General features: G+C 39.5%; 1 protein-coding gene across 25 annotated transcripts in view; it reads left to right on the forward strand.

Annotated features, from left to right (window-relative positions):
- The window catches only part of LOC126248660 (MAP7 domain-containing protein 2-like), a 421,589-nt gene that overhangs the window by 280,090 nt on the left and 120,962 nt on the right, over positions 1 to 20,537 (forward strand). For 12 of the 25 annotated variants that reach the window (XM_049949858.1, XM_049949857.1, XM_049949856.1 and 9 more), the window contains exon 3: positions 18,272 to 18,349. The exons of the other annotated variants lie outside the window; for them this stretch is intronic. In XM_049949858.1, coding sequence (XP_049805815.1) covers positions 18,272 to 18,349 — 78 coding nt within the window. The remainder of the gene's footprint in view (positions 1 to 18,271; positions 18,350 to 20,537) is intronic. 25 annotated transcript variants of the gene reach the window in all.

Here is a 20,537-nt window from a genome sequence, read left to right on the forward strand (position 1 = left end):
CAGTCCCTCTAGTTACAAAACATAGTTGCAAAAGAAAGACTAGTGAAGGATGTATTAAGCCAGTCTCCAGATTGATGACTGCAGCAACAGTGTGTTTCATTACTGCCTAGTGGGCTACCTAACTCAAACAACCATATGTTCACCTTCAGAGTTAAAAATACACTACTGTCCATTAAAATTCCTACACCACGAAGATGACGTGCTACAGACGTGAAATTTAACTTACAGGAAGAAGATGCTGTGATATGCAAAAGATTAGCTTTTCAGAGCATTCACACAAGGTTGGCACCGGTGGCGACACCTACAACGTGCTGACATGAGGGAAGTTTCCAACCGATTTCTCATACACAAACAGCAGTGGACTGGCATTGCCTGGTGAAACGATGTTGTGATGCCTCGTGTAAGGAGGAGAAATGCGTGCCATCACATTTCCGACTTTGATAAAGGTCAGATTGTAGCCTATCGCGATTGCGGTTTATCGTATCGCAACATTGCTGCTCGTGTTGGTCAAGATCCAGTGACTGTTAGCAGAATGTGGAATCGGTGGGTTCAGGAGGGTAATGTGGAACGCTGTGCTGGATCCCAATGGCCTTGTATCATTAGCAGTTGAGATGACAGGCATCTTATCCGCATGGCTGTAATGGATCATGCAGCCACGTCTCGATCCCTGAGTCAACGTTTGCAAGACAACAACCATCTTCACTAACAGTTCAACGACGTTTGCAGCAGCATGGACTATCAGTTGGAGACCATGGCTGCTGTTACCCTTGACACTGCATCACAGACAGGAGCACCTGTGATGGTGTACTCAACGACGAACCTGGGTGCACGAATGGCAAAACGTCATTTTTTCGGATGAATCCAGGTTATGTTTACAGCATCATAATGATCGCATCCGTGTTTGGCGACATCGCGGTGAACGCACATTGGAAGCGTGTATTCGTCATTGCCATACTGGCGTATCACCCGGCATGATGGTATGGGGTGCCGTTGGTTACACGTCTCAATCACCTCTTGTTCACATTGACAGCACTTTGAACAGCGGACATTACATTTCAGATGTGTTACGACCCGTGGCTCTACCCTTCATTCGATCCCTGCAAAACCCTACTTTTGAGCAGGATAATGCATGACCGCATGTTGCAGGTCCTGTACAGGCCTTTCTGGATACAGAAAATGTTCAAGTGCTGCCCTGGCCAGCACATTGTCCAGGTCTCTCACCAATTGAAAACATCTGGTCAATGGTGGCTGAGCAACTGGCTCGTCACAATACGCCAGCCACTACTCTTGATGAACTGTGGTATCGTGTTGAAGCTGCATGGGCAGCTGTACCTGTACACGCCATCCAAGCTCTGTTTGATTCAGTGCCCAGGCTGTTATTACAGCCAGAGGTGGTTGTTCTGGGTACTGATTTCTCAGGATCTATGCACCCAAATTGTGTGAAAATGTAATCACAAGTCAGTTCTAGTATGATATATTTGTCCAATGAATACCTGTTTATCATCTGCATTTCTTCTTGGTGTAGCAATTTTAATGGCCAGTAGTGTATTTTTGCAGTGAGCATTAGGATTAATACTTATTACAAAAAACTTTTTTATGGCTTTTTGCATGCTACTTATTAACATGTCATGTGAATTTGTTTCTAATCCACTGGCTGTATGGGGCAGGACTCATACCTCAGGCTTGCACAGGTTTATGGCCCATGTGGCAGGGGGTTGGTAATGGGTGTAACAGGAAGTTGGATGTGGACATTGTGTAGATTTGGTGGGCAGCGATGTACCACTTTAGGAGAGATGGGAAAGCTTGTACGTACGATGTTCCTCATGTCTAGACACAATTATAAGTAATTGAAGCCGGGAAATGAACATCCTATTTCATTCCGCTACCCAACCTGTCTGTGTACAATTACCATTCATCCTTATGCTGCACCAGCTCCCAACTCTTTGCCACCTGCGTCATAACCCTTTGGAATATCCTGGTACAAGACCTGTTTGTTACACCCTCTCAGCACACCATACTCCAGTTCCGTCACAGTCTTGTCCTACACTGTCAGAGGCAGTGCCACCTGTGAAAGCAGTTGTGTTACATACCAGTTCTTGTGCAATTCCTGCACAGCTTATTATGTGGTTATGACTACCAACCAACTGTCCATTAAAATGAACAGCCAGTGCTGAACTGTCCAAGAACATAGCTGACCACCCAGTGGTAGAATACACAGAATACACTGCTAAGCACAACATGCTTGATTTTAATAGCTGCTTCACACCCCAGGTCATCTGGAAACAATTTATGTTCTCTTAATGTAGAGCAGTCTGTGTGAATGTGTCATGGTCATAGTAATACAAACTTTGGCCAATTGGAGGATTTGATATTGACAGCACACAGCTAATTAGACAGCATATTAAAATGTATGTATAAAAAAAATACAAATAAAGTTACCAAGTCCCGTTAGCTAGTAGAGAATATATATTTTAGCAACATGGACTTCAGCTGTGGAAGCTCTATAAAATAAAAATATTGATCTGTATCAAAAATGCTACTGTAAATGGCATATACAAGTAGTGGATAATTTGGTAAAAGGCTGAGTGGTCTGCAATTTTTTTTTTCAGAAAGCCATACTTTTTTTCAGTATCGTCAATATTCTTGACATGAATAATGATTGTCAAGCTATCGTTGTGTTATCAGCTAGGCCACTTACACAGAAAACAACTTGACACAGTTTAATAATCGATGTACGGTACTTCTAATTTACATTCTAATGCACAACCATACTGCTTCTGGGGGCATCTTGAATTCCATCACAGTAATGTATTAATGCACTTGTCACTATACTTGCAATTTTATTTGGAGTCTACAGATTGTAGTTCACAGCACAGCTGAATAACGCAAGAAGTTTCCATGTACTTAGCTTTTTACACATCTGTGAAATTTTTAACCTGATAAAACTTTTATAGATCATTGATTAAACTTTTCATATAGCCAAAAGTAACTCATTTGTTTGTCAAGAATTTTCTGTATATTTCTTCATATATTTTTGAACAAAACAGTGTAGATAATGTTTTTATTCAACTGTTATTACCAGATTTCGACAAATTTAAATTGTTCTGCTATATTTTATCCTCTGCTTTATATTCTACTTAAACAAAGTCGTCAGATGATTCAATTTAGCAAAGAAACTATCAGTTGCTTGTTTCTAAATAGCCGGCCGAAGTGGCCGTGCGGTTAAAGGCGCTGCAGTCTGGAACCGCAAGACCGCTACGGTCGCAGGTTCGAATCCTGCCTCGGGCATGGATGTTTGTGATGTCCTTAGGTTAGTTAGGTTTAACTAGTTCTAAGTTCTAGGGGACTAATGACCTCAGCAGTTGAGTCCCATAGTGCTCAGAGCCATTTGAACCATTTTTTTGTTTCTAAATATTAGACCTTCTTTATGAAAACAATTTACATTGAGAATACCCGTAACATTTTCACTGTTCAAGTATCAGTGTACATGACTTCTAAATTACATAAAGTTTGCATACCCGTACTGTTTCCAAGGGATTCTGAAATTCTTTCACAGCCATGATTAAAGTATTTATCAAGCTGTCAAAATGTCCAAAACCAAAATAACAGGCATCACCATTCAGTGGAGCAAGAATAATAGTCAGCATCTACTACTAGTGAGAGCAGACAGTGATGCAGATCAGTCACTGTCATGCTTTTTTCAACTAAAATGTCGAACTGGTTGTCATACTTTGGAGAGTCAGACACAACCAGGCAATACTGAATTCTTAGAAGGAGATGACTCTCCATTACATCAGTGTACACTGCATTTGTCATTTGGCTGACCAAGTTAGGTGGCTGGACTCACATTCAGGAAGATGATGGTTCAAACCTGTGTCCAGCTATCCTGATTTAGGTTTTCCGTGATTCCCCTAAATTGCTACAGGCAGATGTCGGGATGGATCCTTTGAAAGGCATGACCAACTTCCTTCCCTATCCTTGCCTAATCTGATGGGACTGATGACCTCGTTGTTTGGTCCCCTGCCCCAAGTCAACTACCCAACCTTTTGGCTGTTTAGAACATAATCTGTTCACCTAATGCCCGATCTGTAGGAGAAAATCAGTAAAATATTGCTTTCATACAGAGCCACAGAAATCATGTCTTACTCGGCCACTTCACTCAATTTTTTGATGTTTAGTAAACTAGTTATGTGTTTTCTCCTTTCCTTCTCCCCCCTCCCCTCTTTCCTGCCTCCACACTGTGTAATTGTCCATGAGATAATGCGGAGAATTGTTTTGATGTCTTCCTTTAATCCAACCTGGTGGGAGTCCTAAACATGTGAGCAGGTATTCAAGAATAGGTCACACTAGTGTTCTATATGCAGTCTTCTTTACAGGTGAATCACACTTTCCTAAAATTCTCCCAATAAATCAAAGTCGAGTATTCACCTTCCCTACTACAGTCCTTAGGTGTTCATTCTATTTCATATCACTTTGAAATGTTACATCTAGATGTGTAATTGATGTGACTGTGTCAAGCAGTACGCTGTTAATGCTGTCTTGGAATATTATGGAACATTTTTCCGACACATCTGTATTAACTTACATTTATCTATATTTAGAGCAAGCTGCCATTCATCACACAAACTTAGAAATATTGTCCAAGTCATCTTGTATCATCCCAAAGTCCTACAGTCACTGAACGATGACAACTTCATCAGAAAATAGCTACAGATTACCACCCCCCCACCCCCGTCTCTCAGATCATATATGTATTTGTTGTGAAAGCTTGAATTTTGTGTGTGTGTTTGTGTTTGTTTGTGTGTCTATCGACCTGCCAGCGCTTTCGTTCGGTAAGTCACATCATCTTTGTTTTTAGATATATTTTTCCCATGTGGAATGTTTCCCTCTATTATATTGATATCAGATCATATATGTATATAGAGAATAAGAACAATCCTTTCACATTGGTCTTTAAATATGTCTGCTTGTGAGATGTCTGCTTGTGTCTGTATATGTGTGGATGGATATGTGTGTGTGTGCGAATGTATACCCGTCCTTTTTCCCCCTAAGGTAAGTCTTTCCGCTCCCGGGATTGGAATGACTCCTTACCCTCTCCCCTAAAACCCATATCCTTTCGTCTTTCCCTCTCCTTCCCTCTTTCCTGATGAGGCAACAGTTTGTTGCGAAAGCTTGAATTTTGTGTGTGTGTTTGTGTTTGTTTGTGTGTCTATCGACCTGCCAGCGCTTTCGTTCGGTAAGTCACATCATCTTTGTTTTTAGATATATTTTTCCCATGTGGAATGTTTCCCTCTATTATATTGATATCAGATCATATATGTATATAGAGAATAAGAACAATCCTTTCACATTTCCGTGGAGCACTCCAGACATTACCCTTGTCTCTGAACAGCCATCAAGAACAGTGTTCTGGGTTCTGTCACGTAAGAAGTCTTCGAGCCACTCACATATTTAGGAACATGTGCTGTAAGCTTTTACTTTTGTTAACAGTCTGCAGTGGGGCACAGTGTCAAATGCTGTCCAGAAATCTAGGAACATGGAATCTACTTGTTGCCCTTCATCCATGATCTGCAGGATATTGTGTGAGAGAAGGGTAAGCTGAGATTCCCATGATTGATGCTTTCTAAATCCATGCTGATTTGTGAACATAAGTTCTTACTTCTCAAGACATTTATTATATTTGAAACTTGAATGTGTTCCAAGAATTCTGCAGCAGGCCAATGTTAAAGATATTTTTCTTTAATTCTGCAGGTCCGTACTTCGTGCTTTTTATATACAGAAGCCACCTTCACTTCTTTCCAGTTGCTTGAGACTTTGCGTTGAGTGAGAGATTCTTGATAAATGCGAGCTAACTTAAGAGCCAGTGCCGTAGAGTACTCTCTGTAAAGTTGTATTGGAATTCCATCTGGACCTCTTGACTGATTTGTTTTCTACCCTTTCAGTTTCTTCTGTATGCCAAGGATGTCTATTACTATATCATCAATACAGATGTCTGTATGACATCAAGTGATTTTATGATTGTTCCATTGGCCTCCATGAATGAATTCTTAAACATGATATTTAGAACTTTGCCTTTTCTTTTGCTCTCTGCTATTGCTACACCAAACTGGTCAACAAGTAAGTGGATAGGGGCCTTCAACCTACTTAGTGTTTTCATGTATACCCAGAATTTTCTCTGGTTCTTTTGAACACATTTTCCGAAAAAAAGCCCACATGCAGTTGAAATATTTTTGACCTCATAGTTACCATCCATCCTTATGCCACACCAACTCCCATCTCTTTGCCACCTGGGTCATAACCCTTTGGAATATCCTGGTACAGGGCTTAGTGACCATCATGTTACCGTAGCAACTGTGATTACTAAAGTTAGTAAATCAGTCAAAAAGGCTAGGAGAATATTTCCGCCAGAAAGAGCAGATAGGCAGTTGTTAGAATCCCACTTAGACGATACACTGAAATCATGCAGTTAGAGTATGATGGATGTAGAGCAATTATGGGCAAAGTTTAAATGGACTGTAAATCATACTCTGGAGAAGTATTTGCTGAGTAAGTGGATTAAGGACAGAAAAGACCCACCATGATTTAACAACAAAATTCGAAAAATACTGAGGAAGCAAATGCTGTTGCACTCTTGGTCTAAAAGCAAATGGGTAAATGATGACAGTCAAAAGTTAATAAAAATTCATGCTTCTGTAAAAAGATTGATACACGAAGTTCACAATAACTACTTTAGTAATAGATCTTGCCAAGAACCTGAGAAAATTCTGATCCTATGTAAAATTGACAACATACAAACATACCGTCATTTGGCCATCACACAGGCTTCCATATAGAGGACATAGTAATAATCATCACTGGTTTAGAGAAACAACTGAAAGAGATGAAAACAAATAAGTTGCTAGGTCCTGAAGGAATCACATCTTGGTTTTAGACAGAGTACTCTACAGTACTGGCCTTTTACGTAGCCTGCATTTTTCATGAATATCTCACCCGAAAAAAGCGCAGGTGACTTGTGTTTATAAGAAGCATAAAAGAATGAATCCACAAAGCCACAGACCAATATCTTTAACATCGGTTTTATACAGAATTCTTGAACATAATCTCAGTTTGAATATAGTAAAATTCCTTGAGAGAGAAAAGTTTCTGTCCACAAATCAGTGTGGTTTTAGAAAGCATCGTTTGTGCAAAGCTCAACTTGCCATTTTCTCACATGAGATCCTGTGAAATATGGATGAAGGGTGACAACTGATTCTGTATTCCTAGATTTCTGTAAAGCGTTTGACACGGTGCTACACTGCTAATTGATGACTTAGACAAAACTTCTAGTTTGTGTGATGAACAACAACTAGCTCTAAAGGTAGAAAAATGCAAGTTAATGCAGGTGAATAGGAGAAGCAAACCATAATGTTTGAGTACAATATTAGTAGTGTGTTGCTTGATACAGTCACATTGATTAAATATCTAGGTGAAACGTTGCAAAGCAGTATGAAATGGAATGAGCATGTAAGGACTGTAGCAGGGAAGTTGAAGGGTCAACTTTGATTTATTGTGAAAATTTTAGGAAAGCGTGGTTCATCGGCAAAGGAGACCACATGTAGAACAATAGCGCGACCCATTATTGAGTGCTGTTCAAGTGTTTGGAATCCACACCAGGTCTGATTAAAGGAAAACCCTGAAGCAATTCAAAGGTGGACTGTTAGATTTGTTACCCATAGGTTTGAACAACACGTGGGCATTACAGAGCTGCTTTGGGAAATCAAATGGGAATCACTGAAGGGAAGGCAACATTCTTTTTGAGGAGCACTATTGAGAAAATTTAGAGAACCAGCATTTGAGGCTGGCTACAGAACGATTCTACCGCCACCAATATACATTTAGTGTAAGGACAATGAAGATAAAATTAGAGAGATTAGGACTCATATGAAGGCACACAGACAGCCCTTGCTCTATTTGCAAGTGGAACAGAAAAGGAAATGACTAGGAGTAGTACAGGGTGCCCTCCACCATGCACCATATGGTGGCTTGCAATATATTGTGTAGATGTGGAGGTAGTAGATCGTTTGCTAAAATACATTGGTGGTAATGGTATGTTTTGCTCATCGATCTTTTTACAGACTCAGTAGTTTCTACCAACTTTTGTGTGTTTCTTTTTTAATCAAGAGTGCCACAGTCTCTGCTCCCTTAGCAACTTCCATATTTTGTTATTAAGCCCTGGTGGGTCTTCTACACCATTAATCGACTTATTTGGGCACATACTAATCCTGGGCATGATTTACAATCAGTTTAAACTTTACCCATAGTTCTGCGTCCATCATATTCTAAGTGATGCTAATTTATTGTCTAAGTATAAAGCTTATCTGTTCTTTACAGCATAAAAACTCTCCTAGGCTTCTTGCTGGCTTTATTAATTTTAGTAATCATTATTGTTGTGATGTGATCACTAATCCCTGTCTCTTTGTTGATACCTTTGATAAAGTCAGGCGTGTTTGAAGCTACAAGATCTAAAATATTTCGGTTTCATGTGTATTGTGGAATTAACTGCCCAAGACAGCTTTTGGAAAATGTGTTCAAAAGTACTTCACAAGACTGCCTGCCTATCTATACCTGGAATGAATCCATAGATGTCACAGTCTATACTGAGTAGGTTGAAGTTGCCTCCAACCAATGTGTCATGATTGGGGTATTTCCACACTACTAAGTGGTAGACTTTGTGTGTGTGATTGTAAGACTGTCACGGGGGAATTGGGTGGCTGGTAAAAATATCTTGATAATTAACAAGAATTCACCTGACGTGTTACTTGCAGCTAGATAACTTCACAATGAGACTCAATTTCAGCCTCAATAGACAATATTTTTGTAGACTGCAATAAACACTTCCCCTCCTATGATGTCTTCTTGATATATGTTCCATTCCTCGCTAAATATTTCAGATCATTCTTCTTCGGGTTTAAGTAAGTTCTCTGTTCCAAGAATAATTTTAGCACAACAACTTTCTTGAAGGGCAGTATCTCTCTCTCTCTCTCTCTCTCTCTCTCTCTCTCTCTCTCTCTCTCTCTCTCTAACCTAGAACCAGCAGATTGTATCCATTCCTGGCATACGAAAGTGAAGTCCAGCCAGCCAGCCAGCCAGCCAGCCATTCACAGATTTCATAATGTCCTTCATCTTATGTTTTACATGATTATTGTGGTCACTTCTTTCGTAAGGTTTTTAAATGCGAGGGTGGTTTCTATGTGAAGGACAGAGCCAGTTTCATTCTTTATCCTTCACCAATCTGAAGGGGTACTCAATTTTTAATCTCATTGTGGCGAGACATTAAATTCCTCCTCCTAGGATATGCCCCATGACCAGACCTGTCGAGGCTTGTATGGGTACCTGGATACCACCTCAATGACACCAAATGAGAGACCTTTGTTGCAGCCAATCAGCACCGCAATGTACCACGAACTCCTAATTCAGTGTTCCCTTTGTGCTGGTGATTGTCTATTCCTATTGCAGGCCTGTAGGTGTTTCCTCTTCAATTTTCTCTTCTTGTCCTCTGGTTCATTTCATCCTCACCGGCTGTTGTTAGATGACTGCCTAGGTCTGTGCCATTCCTGCCCAACTTTCCTTCTAATAGATTTCTGGTTCGTTCAAGGAAACATCATTTGTTATCTCATTAATTTTGTGCCATAGCCTTTCTTCTCTCGAAGAAATTCTTATCATGGTATGCCACTAATGGTTGTTTATTACATTTTCATACCATATGAGCTAGAGCTCTTTTGCAGCCTCACTCATGTATGTTACTCATTTTTGGTTTATCTTTTACAGATTGTTCGTGTCCAGTTATCAGTGAATCATTTACCTTAGGGCTGTTGTATATTTTAAACTAAGTCACATCTTTGTGCACAAGAGAAAATTCTAAGCACATCTTCTTATTGTTGCTGTGTTTCCTAGTAAGACTGCCATTCTTGCGGGAGCTATGCCTTTACTTCTTCTCCTCCTTTTAGGGCAGTTTCCCATTTGCCAGTAGGTGAATACCAAGCTAGTTCCCAAGTTCTGCCTCAGATACATGCTATGCAAACATGTAGAACACTTTCTCACACTTGTACACAGAATTAACTGTATACGCAAACAGATTAAGTGCACTGCTGCTGTTCTGGGGGTGAATAGGAGACTGAAGATCGTAGCTGTTTGGTCGCCTTAAACACTTACTCAGCATCAGCAGCATCTTCTTCATCTTACAGTGCTGGATATCTTTTTCCTTCCTACAGTACCAATCAAAATACACATGCTGATGTTCCAACCATTCACAAAGCACTGTTTATAACATTTTCCATTGATTTTCCCATCTTTGGCCAGTATTCTTTGCCCTCCTTCCATATTTGCAGTTCTTTTGGCCATGTAACTATAACTACACTGAGACCTCCAGCTGGTTCAGTTGTATATGCACCTATAAACTGCATATTCACACTTCATTTTACTTGTAACAAGGTTTGTGCTGGTTTCACCATATTAGCCTAAACACTAGCTCCATAACCTGCAAACATGACAGAATGGCCTTGTGATTATTCTAATACTGTGTATTGTGAGTCAGGACCATTTCCATCCTATATGTGCTAGATTGTTTGTTACATAAAATTATTTCTTGCACACTTGTATGATATTGTGGGAAGAGAAGACTTTTCTCGTGTCTAACAGCAACTCCATATACTTGATGACATCTTTTTAGCTGTTCTTGATCTATCTTTACTTAAGAATGTTTGCTTCTTCAGAGTTCCTCTTAGAGCACAAGGTAAACCATCTTGTATGTGGTCATTTAGAGTTTATTCTCTGTTCACTATTCTTGGAAAGCACCTAGCATGTGATTAGTTGTCTTAGTTTTTGTGTTGAATGTCCTGCTACCACCTGAAATAACTTGCATGCAAATAATATGCAACCTCTTACTTTTCTTGTAGCTCCCATATTTTCCAGCAGTGTCACAAGTGAAACATTCGAAAAGATGGGACAGCAAATCTAGCCTTGTAGACAACCTTTTTTTAGTTCTTTCATACCTGCTCAGGTAGCTGGACGCATTAACACGAGCACTTCCAGGTTGGGCAAATATGCCAGTCCTGGATTGAATCCGCTCAATGGATTAATGTTAAGGGCTCAGTGTGCAGGCCTGCCTGGATCTGATTTCCCACATCACACTACATTAATACTGGTCTGGTTTCTATCTTCTGTCTCAGGATACAAGCTACACTAACATTTAGAACACTTTCTCATGCTTGAATTGAGAATTTACTCTATATGCAGTTGTATTAGGTACGTTGCTACTGTCCTGGGTCATGAATAGTAGACTGATGACAGCAAGTGTCAGTTCTTTTATTAACTATTTTCTGGGTCAAGTAAGTTTGTATTTTCTGCCACAGAAGTAATACCATAGACATGAAACTTCCTGGCAGATTAAAATTGTGTGCCTGACCGAGACTTGAACTCGGGACCTTTGCCTTTCGCGGGCAAGTGCTCTACCATCTGAGCTACCGAAGCATGACTCACGCCCGGTCCTCACAGCTTTACTTCTGCCAGTATCTCGTCTCCTACCTGCCAAACTTTACAGAAGCTCTCCTGCGAACCTTGCAGAACTAGCACTCCTGAAAGAAAGGATACTGCGGAGACATGGCTTAGCTACAGCGTGGGGGATGTTTCCAGAATGAGATTTTCACTCTGCAGCGGAGTGTGCGCTGATTTGAAACTTCCTGGCAGATTAAAACTGTGTGCCCGACCGAGACTCGAACTCGGGACCTTTGCCTTTCGCGGGCAAGTGCTCTACCATCTGAGCTACCGAAGCAAGACTCACGCCCGGTCCTTACAGCTTTACTTCTGCCAGTATCTCGTCTCCTACCTTCCAAACTTTACAGAAGCTCTCCTGTGAACCTTGCAGAACTAGCACTCCTGAAAGAAAGGATACTGTGGAGACATGGCTTAGCCACAGCCTGGGGGATGTTTCCAGAATGAGATTTTCACTCTGCAGCGGAGTGTGCGCTGATATGAAACTTCCTGGCAGATTAAAACTGTGTGCCCGACCGAGACTTGAACTCGGGACCTTTGCCTTTCGCAGGCAAGTGCTCTACCATCTGAGCTACCGAAGCACGACTCACGCCCGGTCCTCACAGCTTTACTTCTGCCGGTATCTCGTCTCCTACCTGTGGCTAAGCCATGTCTCCGCAGTATCCTTTCTTTCAGGAGTGCTAGTTCTGCAAGGTTCGCAGGAGAGCTTCTGTAAAGTTTGGAAGGTAGGAGACGAGATACTGGCAGAAGTAAAGCTGTGAGGACCGGGCGTGAGTCGTGCTTCGGTAGCTCAGATGGTAGAGCACTTGCTCGCGAAAGGCAAAGGTCTTGAGTTCGAGTCTCGGTCGGGCACACAGTTTTAATCTGCCAGGAAGTTTCATATCAGCGCACACTCCGCTGCAGAGTGAAAATCTCATTCTGGAATACCATAGACAGTTGTAGAGAACTCTTGGATATCCAGTTTCATTCAGTTGCATGGATAAGATGGGCCACTTCAGTTTATTGAACACCCCAACAATAACAATCAAAATTCCTATGATGTACTTCTCTGTTGATGCTCTAATGGTACACATGGAACTGTTTCTAGCATTGTCCATTGGTTTTCCTTTTCTAAACATATACTGATTGGATTTTATGGCTGCGAGAATCTTGCAAATTTCTAAAATTTTTCTTGAATCTTTCACATTATGTTTAAAATGCTTTTCCTGTGATTCTTAACTTTTATTTTTCCCAGTATTTAGACCTAGACCATGTCTTCCATATGTTTGGGACTGTTCTTTAACACAGACATTCATTATATTACTTTGTAATGCATAACATTACTCAATCTCTCGGTGCCAAAAGATCCTCTGCTTTTTTTCCTTTGGACCATGGAACTTTATTCTTTTTCAGTATCAGTATTGATGTGAAAGGTATTTACTATAGAGGCATTATTACAGGATATATTCACATTTCTTCCTTATCTGCTTTAGTCATCCTGCAGTTCCCACCTGGAAGCAGTGTTGCCATTAAAAGCCCTATTTATGGTACAGCCTTATTTTCTCATGGTGGGCAGGACCATTTGAGCCTTTACAGCCTTCACAAGGTATCTCTAAGAGATACCCACTACATTTGATGTGACACAGTTGTTCTTTAGGCAGAATTCAGAGTCAACACTAAATGCAGAAGCTGTTACATAGAGTACCAAATTTTGTTTAATGAATTCCCAGCCAGTAAGACAGCCATGGACATCACGAAGATCCATGCAGCCATATGTACCGATGCCACCCACAATGTGACTGAAGCTTAATAGTTTGTTGCCTTGCAGGACAACATTTGTGTCTCTGAACTTGTACATCCCCAGCATTTTGCTTCAAGTTAGAGCTCAAGTTATCTGTTACTCAGGTCACCAGTGGTGAAGTTACCAGATAATCTGAATGCATAAGAGCACAAAGCAATATGCATAATGTTTCCATCTTAAGCAGGGCACATGTGGAGATTACATTAGTTATAAGTTAATTATTATAACCTTTCCATTACATTATGGAATGGAATGCCATGTGGCTAGGGCCTCCCGTCGGGTAGACCGTTCGCCTGGTGCAATTCTTTCGAGTTGATGCCACTTCAGCGACTTGCGTGTTAATGGGGATGAAATGATGATAAGAATAACACAACACCTTGTCTCTGAGTGGAGAAAATCTCCAACCCAGCCGGGAATCGAACCCAGACTGTTAGGTATGACATTCCGTCACGCAGACCACTCTTCTACCAGGGGCGGACATTACGGTATGAGTGGATGCCGTGTTTCCAGTGGTTCCTCTTACATTAAGCTGCTGTTCTCTGATAATGCCTTTTACCACAGAGATCAGCAACAATTCACCATTCTAACTAACAGTTAAAAGATGGCAGAATAGGGAGCAACAAATACTGGCCTCAAATTTACAAACAAGAACTTGCAGTACACTATCTTCAAGCATGACATTTCAGTTTTGTTAAGGAAGGAAAAAAGACAGCTTCTGTATCATTTGATTTACTGTCAACATTGGTAGATTGGAAACAAATTTCCGTATTTGTTGCCCATCTCTTGTGGTATCTCACTTGCTGTCATCCCTTTTCTGTTTCGTTCTGATTACTACCATACCAACAACTGAAAAATAGAATGTACTGTGACTTGCCAAGTGCCATATTAAAATGTGTTTTATTTTAATAGAATATTTTATTGCCTTGTTCTGAAGCTATTGAAATTGTGAAGGGTATAAGAAACAACTGTGATCTAGGCTGAATATGATGATAGAGGTATAGGCTAATAATAATAATAATAATAATAATTACATGTATTACTAATATTACCACTGATGCTGCTGATACTCATGTGGACGTACGTTGAGGGATCTTAGGGATCCATGTAACAACATGATCATGGCAGTTATGTGTGCACTTAAAGATGCTGTAGCAATATTGTGGCACAGTGGTACGGGTACAGGTTATAACAGAAAACTGGCCATAGATGACACAGAGCATGTGGTGTCCACTGATGGCATACAGAACATCAGTAAGGTTTGAGATGCACTATGATGACAATGTAGGGTACTGAACTGGCTTCCTATAAGGCACATGAATAAGTTTTGAATGGCTTGTGGCAATACCTCCCATTGCTACACTATTGTTCTCTGAAGATCAGCATTGGTCCATGATGGTGGATTTAGGGCTGCAATCCTTTTGGTTAGTGTGTCCGATGCATTTTAAATTTGATGTTAGTCAGAGAACTGAACTTTTCAGCCTCATTATTTGAAGTCCTTATATTGCAGCTGCTCATCCTTCAGGCCTAATCATTGTTATCCACATACTATTGCAGGACATCCCTATAGACCACTTCCTTTACAGCATTCGTAGTAAACACATGTAGTGGTTTTTGTGATCTTAATGCTTCTTCAGATGAGGACAAAATCACTGCCACAATATTAGTAGTGTCATAATGTGACACATGGGCATAACAAATTAACTGATAATAAGAACTACTTTTAATGTTAAACTAGGACTCACTTGTGAGCAGGACACTATCCCATTGTTCCTGGAATCATTCATGGTGGTAAAATCAGCACATTCATCTGCATCTACATACATACTCCGCAATCCACCATACGGTGCGTGGCGGAGGGTACCTCGTACCACAACTAACATCTTCTCACCCTGTTCCACTCCCAAACAGAACGAGGGAAAAATGACTGCCTATATGCCTCTGTTTGAGCCCTAATCTCTCTTATCTTGTGGTCTTTCCGCAAAATGTAAATTGCCGGCAGTAAAATTGTACTGCAGTCAGCCTCAAATGCTGGTTCTCTAAATTTCCTCAGTAGTGATTCACGAAAAGAACACCTCCATTCCTCTAGAGACTCCCACCTGAGTTCCTGAAGCATTTCTGTAACACTCGCATGATAATCAGACCTACCAGTAACAAATCTAGCAGCCCACCTCTGAATTGCTTCTATGTCCTCCCTCAATCCAACCTGATAGGGATCCCAAATGCTTGAGCAGTACTCAAGAATAGGTCGTATTAGTGTTTTATATGCGGTCTCCTTTACAGATGAACCACATCTTCCCAAATTTCTACCAATGATCGAAGACGACTATCCGCCTTCTCCACTTCATATCACTCTGCAATGTTACGCCCAAATATTTAATCAACGTGACTGTGTCAAGCGCTACACTACTAATGGAGTATTCAAACATTACACGATTCTTTTTCCTATTCATCTGCATTAATTTACATTTATCTATATTTAGAGTTAGCTGCCATTCTTTACACCAATCACAAATCCTGTCCAAGTCATCTTGTATCCTCCTACAGTCACTCAACGACGACATCTTCCCGTACACCACAGCATCATCAGCAAACAGCCGCACATTGCTATCCACCCTATCCAAAAGATCATTTATGTAGATAGAAAACAACAGCGGACCTACCACACTTCCCTGGCGCACTCCAGATGATACCCTCACCTCCGATGAACACTCACCATCGAGGACAATGTACTGGTTTCTATTACATGACCATATGCTTCCTTTGTGTGAAGTAATGCATCTGGAAAGTCACTGAGTATGCAGAGCAACTTTCAAAAACCTGACAGTACAGTCTAGTATGAGATCTGTATCCAAGAACCTACTGCAAGTTCGCTAGTCAAGGCAGTTGCTGTGCTGGTTCAATGTCTTTGGATACTTATCGCATTATCAACCTTACCCATATTGCAGTTAAATGTTGTCCCTCTTCATGAACCTTCTTCAATGTCATGAATGACTCAAGGAATAACATTAAACTTGTGGTCTACCTCATGTCAACAATCTGCCGATACACCAGCTGTGTATAATATCAGAATGTGTTTGCTGTGTCATGTTGTTTTCTTTCAACTTGAATGCTGTGTACCAAATGTCCACATAGCTGTTGAAGGTCTTGTACTGGTGTGCCATGTATCTCACATGTTTCCATGTTGTACTGTCTCAGTGTGGTTTGCACAGTGCTGTTATGATCCAATATATCTTCATGAAACACACATATCTTTCATATTTGTGCTGCCACCACCACCGTGACTATCACTACTACTAATAGTACTGGTACTTGTATTATTGTTATTAGTAACAGAAAAACTGTCAAACATTTTGAACCTTTGATAAAAAAGTAACATAAATGTATGTTGATTATTTTGCAGTTCATATAACTCAGCTAGAAGTTTAGAGTGTACTATGATCCGTTTGTGGTGGACACAAAAATTAGGTGGTTCCTTTAGTCTGAAATAACATTTTATGATAATTCAAAGTATCAAACAAATTATACAATATCTAGAAGTATAAAAAATGTAAAGAATGTTAAATACCCAAATTAATCACACATCTGCAGTGCTACTGCTGCTGCTGATGCTGCTACTACTACTACTACTACTTCTACAGCTGCTGCTGCTGATGCTGCTTTTACTACTACTACAATACAGTATACATTGAAATTATTGTAGCACATGGATGCTTCTGAAGTGCTGCAATTTGAGTGTGCAGTCATCTTTAGTGAATAACGTTAAGAAGTATTTGATGATTTGACGCATTACAGTGATATTTGTTTACCTCTATGGTAGGGCAATTGCCTCTCAAGGGAGCTAGATTTGATCCCAAATAGCACCAAGAACATTGTCTTGTTTGGAAAACAGAAGCGAGGTTCACTCAGACTGATAAGGCACATATGATTTAGACAGAAAATGACTGATTGAGTGATTGACAGGCCAATGCCCTACATCAAGGTAGCATAACGGATTTATTGTCACATTGTTTACTAAGTGATATTGGAAAGAATGGGAGTAAGTTTCTGTAAGACATATTAATTCCTTATCTGTGTAAAAATATTTTTATTTTAACATCTATTTTCCTGGCCTTTGAGATTGAAATTCTGTATTGTTCATTACAAGCAATAAATTTCTTTACATTAAGTGCAGATAAAGCCGAAAGGTGGAAATCTTGAGAGTAGGGTGGATGTTGCAACAACTTAAATTTAAAATCTCTCTGTTTTACCTCTGAAGTATAGCATCTTAAAAAGAAGGTTTTTAATTATGGTATAGCTGGAGTAACAAAGCTGTTTCTGGTGGTCCAACATAAAATTTGGAGTCTTGTGATTATTTAAATGGAGATGTGTTTCAGGTTTTTACTTGCGGTAAAATGTAATTTGGTAAGTCTCTAATTGACACAAGTGGCTGAGGATGCACAACCCAGTTGGCTAAAAAGCAAGTTAAAAATCTTCTTTAGTTATTTCAAAGCATAGTCACTTCATGTTGTGGTATTTATGCCAAGAAATGGAGATTGTGCTAGTCTGATCAAATACAAAACTTTTACAATCACTTCATGTGTGATTTAGTACTGGAATAGTAGTCATGTAAAAAGATATTGCTGTGTTAAAGCCGTTTGACACCATATGGTACACTTATATTGTAAAATTTATGAGGGTAAAGAACCACGAAAAGGAAAAGAAAACAAGTGTTGTTAGTGTCACATCAGCACATAAGTATACTTTTATAATTACATTTGTTCGTGCCATATTTTCTCCTTACTACTTTTATGTACTTGATTACTTGATTTAGTATATTTTGAAGTTACAGAATTATTTTGTGGGTGACGTTATCAGATAGTTCAGAATTATGTCTCATACAATAACAACATGGACAAATCATTTATGTCATTAGCGTGTTTGTATTCTGTTGAGAGACATGCAAGGTTCTTGTCATCTGTCTAGGACAATCTGGTACACTTCACTGGTTTGCATACGTTGGACAAGAGCCCGATTTACTTCAGAATGAAAGTGTTAGCGAAGGTAATATTAATAATTACTCCCCAACTATAGAGATGTGGTTTGGCAGTCTTAAGCATGGATAGCATTTTACAAGTGTTGTTTAGTAATTAATTGAACATTTGCACATTTACCAAGAAGAATGTATTGTATAGAATACTGCCATGTAGCTTGTCTTATTGCATTGTAACATTGTTGTATTTGCATGTTATGGCACTCATTATTTTGTGCATGCTAGCGTATCTGCAGTTTTGTAGGTTTGAAGTGGAGTACAGTTCTTTAACATGCTAGAAGCAAAAGCAGTTTCACATTCTGTGGGTGAATAATAATTTTGTTCTTTGGTGTACTGAGATCATCGTCTGAATGATATGAGAGAGATGGAAGGACATGATAGTAGAGAAATGTAAGTTATTCAATAACTGTATAAAAAATTGAATGTCATATAATGATTACACAACATTGTAACAGCTCTTGTCACACATGTTGTAATACATTTAAAAAATATCAGAACATTTGCCTTATAAGACGTGCAGAAAATATCCATAAAATTTTCATCATCACTGCTTTATGCTGCCCTTTTTCCAGATTTTATTCACAGTTACAGTCTAAATACAGCAGTGGTGAGGAAAAGCACTGCAGTGAGCCCGTAGAAATGAGGTAAAGTTAAGTGTTTTTGATTTTTCTAGTTGCTGTGTGTAAACTGTCACAAACTGCTGGTATTCTATCTGTCTGTTGCTGTGCAGTGATACACAAAGATTTGAAGAAGGAAGTATGGCTCTAGGCCCCAAAAAGAAAAAGTGGGTGCAATCCCTTATCAAGGGGAATCAATATTCACGTGGGAGCAGTCATTCAGTTTTTCACAGGTCTCAATTATAAGCTGTAGAACATGTCCGTTTTCTTGTTCCCTAGAGTCTCTCTTATCATGAACACAAAAGAATCATAGATAACAAAATTTTATGCACGGTTTCTTCATATTGCTCCTGCAGGAATGTTTTCATTACATCAAAAGTCGTGGAGGATTTTGCAATTTTTTAAGTAATACATGTTAACTGACTAACTTATTTTTCAGTTTAGGAAGCATTGCAGTTTTTCGTTGATTTCATTTATATTGGGAGACTGCAGAAGTAAAACTTTCGTAGTTATACTTTACTGTTCATCAAATACATTTGTGTTGTTAGATGTTGCACTTTCTTGTGTGACACCATATCTATTTTGCTGCTGATTATTTTTGTGTGTTTCTAAATGGCTGTAGTACTAGAACCACAATGTAGATGTGTCGTATGGGTGAAATATTGTTAACTTGTAATAGCCAGATATGCTAACCATAGAACCTGATTACATATTTAAATTATTTTTGATTGCCATAAATTACTGCAAATGAGAAGTGCAACTGAGTGGCTCAGTTTCTGTACACATTTAGTAACATTACTGCTGCGGCAGTTTCATAATTCCCGAAATTTACCCACTACAGCATAATTAGCAGTCTGCTCAGCCATCTTTTGCAATTCCTATTCAGTAGGTAACGTTTTTGTCTGTACTTATCTCTGATCATTTTTCTCTATAACTTTTGACTTTTATCTCGAAATGCCAAATTTGCCACACAATGTTTTGTATAATGTGAATGGCACAATAATGAAATTTTGGAATCGTATTCGGGACAAGTTACGCTCATATATTGTTGCGATGATTCAGATTTATTTCTCTGTGCCTCCTGTTAATCTGGTAATGTAAATGGATCCTGTGTAAGAAGAGACCATTTCTCATAGTTACCGAACGTAGATAAGAGTTCTATAAACTTACCCGCCAGCTATACATGAAAACAACTTCGTCTTCCAATGAACTGGCTGCAAGTTCCTAGACATTCTCTAGAATGCTTTTTTACTATCTGATTCAACTGATTACAAATCCAACATCACACCTCTGACCTCACTAGACCTCTGTCTTTAGACCAGCTTGCTGAAGATATCAGTTTAACAAAACTCAATATAAAGTTGTATTGAAATAATATGTGGTCTTCTTTGGCAGATGGGCCTGTTTTCCAGACTTCTGCTAGTAGATTAAGGTTAAGATTTTCTGTTCACCCTCTCTACTGCTGCTTTTATGTGTTTGTTGTATTTCATATCTTCATTAAAAATGGAAGATGAATTGGTCACTCAAATATTATGAATATTTCCTCACTTTCTAGAACAGTGTCTTGCATTTATCTACTAGG

The sequence above is a fragment of the Schistocerca nitens genome, chromosome 3, assembly GCF_023898315.1.
Source record: "Schistocerca nitens isolate TAMUIC-IGC-003100 chromosome 3, iqSchNite1.1, whole genome shotgun sequence".
NCBI lineage: Eukaryota > Metazoa > Arthropoda > Insecta > Orthoptera > Acrididae > Schistocerca > Schistocerca nitens.